The 3,890-nt window shown below is 35.9% G+C and overlaps 1 protein-coding gene across 1 annotated transcript; it reads right to left on the bottom strand.

The window, feature by feature from the left end:
* Positions 1-203: 203 nt before the first annotated feature.
* LOC109221963 lies at positions 204-3,637 on the bottom strand. Its single transcript, XM_019386383.1, has 5 exons — positions 3,530-3,637; positions 760-857; positions 605-667; positions 443-490; positions 204-335 (listed from the first exon to the last, which is right to left on the bottom strand). The coding sequence occupies exons 2-5, from the start codon at positions 829-831 to the stop codon at positions 219-221; spliced, it is 300 nt and encodes a 99-aa protein (XP_019241928.1). The 5' UTR covers positions 832-857; positions 3,530-3,637; the 3' UTR covers positions 204-218.
* Positions 3,638-3,890: the final 253 nt, after the last annotated feature.

The raw sequence follows: 3,890 nt of genomic DNA, 5'->3' as shown, positions 1-3,890 counted from the left end.
CCCCCACCCACCCACAATAAAAAAAAAAACAAAAAAAAAGGAATAAAGAATATATATCATTGTTGAGTCAAAATAAGAACGAAATACATCAGCCCAAGGGTACATCTGGCGCTTCCTTAACAACCCACATTTACCCACACAAAATAAAAACAAAATAGAGTAAAATTAATACAAACAAAGTGCTTTGCAAGCTCTAATGTGCTTTGCAGCAGAAAGGACTAGAGAACGATTAACAAAAGCAGTTCTAGGCAAAAAGAAACGGCATGGAATTGACATGATACCTGCAACTTTGGCCGAAGTGCCTCGAGTGGACCTTTAGGCTTCGCTACACCTTGCTGTGATCATCAACAATCATTAAGGCTTGGGAGATCACCATAATAAAGGTATGGACAAAGAAGAGTCAACTACAATGAAATTGTGCGACTACAGAGAGGAACAGTACCTTTCCAAGAGCCCAATCAGCAGAATCAAAATAAGCACGTTCATGATCCTGACAACCAACAAGGGTTAATTAAAACAGACAGAAGTTGACCACGACATTGGAAGTTCACAGCACAAGCAATCACAAGCAGTGTAGAGACAGTAATGCCATTGGGTTCATTACCTTAGAGATAAGAGGTGGTTTCTTTGGCATAATTCCTCCGTATTTCTTTTTAACAACTTCCTCCTATAATAACAAATGGTAAATATATATGTCAAAATCTTTGTACCATAACTTAAATATAACATGGTAAGCAAAAATCTTGAAGTGAACACAACTTCCTGTTTGGTTGATGGCATTGGCTTTTCTGCTCCATCTATTTGGTCTTTGACATCCTCCATCTCTGACATACTTCTACTGACCTAGTTTACAACAACTGCAATTGCAAGGAAAAATAAAAGGCTTACCCGAAATGAACATTTCAATATAAACCTCCCATTTAAAACAATATACATAGAGTCAGAGATCATTCTTCAAACAGAATCTCACTAATGTAGTCTGGAACTAGCTTTTTGGTAGAGAGGAGGAAAGGGATAAATCATTCACTAGACTTTAAACATATCGTTCTCATGAAAGAGGGATGTATGTGAAGAAACATGAGACATGTGAGACATTTTTCCAAATTCAATTCCTTTGTTTGTGATTCCTGAAATGACATTTCTCTGCAAATGGTCATCTCGGAGATGCGTAAAACACATGCGGAAAACATTTTCTGCTCACATGATCCCTAATGCATCACTGAAAGAACAAAACAACCCCTGATCTCGAGTCAAAACCACAACAGAGGATAATAGCACAACCGCTCATGCTTCAAATTTTGATCTTCACGACCAAAGAAGCAGTGGAAGGTTAAAGTGTGTAATTGAAGATTTTCATGTTTGTCTTAGTTGATTTGTAACCATATCTCCGTTCAGTTACTGTGTGAGACTTATGTAGTAGGACATCATAATTTCTGTAAGTTATGAATTTGTAGTTGCAATGTTTATCCAATAATTCAATAATTTAAAACTGGGTCATTACATACACAAACACAAACAAGGCTAACCAATCCTCCAATGGTAGTAAAATCTTCGCTAGTTTCCTCACGCGTCTAGAGGCTTCACGTATTTCAGGCCTAACCATTTGTGGACATAATAAATCAAAAAGGCATCCAATGGAGAAGGGCCTGCATTTCTAGCCACCATTTTAATCTTCTACCAGGAGTACAATATCAGTCCAAAATAGAGCAGAATTGGATATAAAAGATTTAAATAGCCGGCCCCACTAATTTGGGATTAAAACATAGTCGGTTGACTGATATCAAAACGTAGAATATCATAAAGACTAATGAAAACTCAAAGAGAATCAGATCCCTCCTCCAGAACAGAAAAAGGAAAGGAGTAGAATAAGTCAAAATGCATCATTACATGCAACAAGGACATGAAGTTCTCGGCAATGATTTAGATCAAGCTCAAGTGCCAGTCAGAGTCACTGCTGCAACTAGCAATGTTAAAATACCATATCTATGAATGTGGACATGCATAAATACAAAAATTGACGCATATGCATGTAAGTGTTTTTTTGTTTAATTACCCAGTTCACTCTCTAACAAGAACTCTCTCTTTCCAATTAAATTGTTCTCTTTGTTTTGGAAAAAAAGTTAACTAAATTCAAATAGAATTTAGTCTAGAAGTCAATATAGAGTTAATATTTTGAAGAAATTTGATCTTTTTCTTTGATATATTAGTAGGCTTCACAATACATTTTTGATTATACGGACACAAAAAATAGGTATTGAAAGATATAGGTGAGAAGCTCTTTTTAACAGAAAACTGGACACAATGAGTATGCCTGATTTGGGTTATAAGGAGTAATAATCACAGTGAACAAAACAATAACTCCGTATTATTAGTTACTACTAGAGATAATAGTCAAGCCTAGTAACATCCTAGTATTAAATGGACTAATCTGGATTCAAAAGAAAAATGTTTCAATCGATTTCAACTAGTTAGATTGAAATGGTTACGTCACTTGGATAAGAGACAATTTGGAAGACGAAATGAAGTTTACAAGCCACTTTTTCTCTTTCTTTTTCTAGTGAGTTAACAGTCAAGATCACGAGAACTCGCGAGCCACAATCACATTGGAAAGAGATAGGAATGCCAATCAACTTGTAATAATTAAAGGCACAAGGCCCCCGGCTTCAATCTAGTGGGCTTCAATCAAGTGGTAAAAGTGCAGCACATGATGTGTGGGTTAGGCACACGTCACCGGTTTGAACCCTGCTGCAAACCAAGAGTTTCGACCCAATAGAGGGGCACACCAATCATTCATCTAGTTTCGACCCGTGCGCCACTGGCCCCGGGAATTTCTCCGTTATAAGAAAAATAAAATAAAAATAAAAGACACAAGAACTACAGTGAGAGCAGACACAACGTAATGGGATGTAGGGTGTTAGTTACGAGGTTAAGATGAACCCAATAACTTTGGTGTACCATCTGTTTCAAATTATGGGAGTTACTTTCCCTTTTAGCCTCTTTCTATATTTAGTAACTCTTTAACTCCAACATTCCATATGACATAATTAACCACAAGATTCAAGGAAATTTTGGTACATTAAACACATCTTTTGTTTAAGACCACTAGATTCAAAATTCTTTCTTACTTCTCTCAAACGACGTGCCCGGTAAACTAAGACACATAAAATGAAATGGAGGGAGTATACTAGAATTCACTAAATAAGTACACCTAATTGACTTTGAATCAAATAAATCAAATCCGTAGAACCGATAAAGTTCAAGTTCTGGATCCGCCTCTATGCACTGCAAACCCAATCCACGATTCACATCTTATCATGAAAAAGTCATTACGAAAAAGGATTAGGGTTTTTGAATCGACTTAGACAAACAAGAAACCAATAAGAATTAGGGTCAAAATGTAAGATCCAAAGGAGACAGCAACAAATTCGTAAATACTACAATAACAACAATTTATTGGGGATAAAGAAAGATTTAAAAGAGCAAATATTCAATAAAGAAGAGAAAATATTTAAGGGAGTGAGTGACTTACCAAATCAAAGGAAGCAGAAGAATGGCCAGAGGGGTTTGGATCAAATCGAGAGAGGGAGAAGAAGTTTCAACTGTTAGTGGCCATGTATTTAATAAGGAATCTTTGAATTGATTGATATAAATAAATAAATAAACGTTTTTTCTTTAAAAGCGCGTACGTCAATCAATCATAAATCATACTCTGTTACATTACTGACGCTCCGTGAGTTTTCACCATTTTCACACATTGTTAGATCCCAGGGATTTTTAGAGTCAGGAACCAAAATGTTATTATTTTGGACTCAAAATACACAAATAGGTGTAAAAAAAAAAGTTACCATATTATGTATAACGCCAGAAAACCTGGCGTTATATAATAACGG

This window comes from Nicotiana attenuata, unplaced genomic scaffold (assembly GCF_001879085.1).
Source record: "Nicotiana attenuata strain UT unplaced genomic scaffold, NIATTr2, whole genome shotgun sequence".
Taxonomy (NCBI): Eukaryota; Viridiplantae; Streptophyta; class Magnoliopsida; order Solanales; family Solanaceae; genus Nicotiana; species Nicotiana attenuata.
Note: the sequence above shows the minus strand (reverse complement) of the source record. Positions and strands in the feature narration are given on the sequence as shown.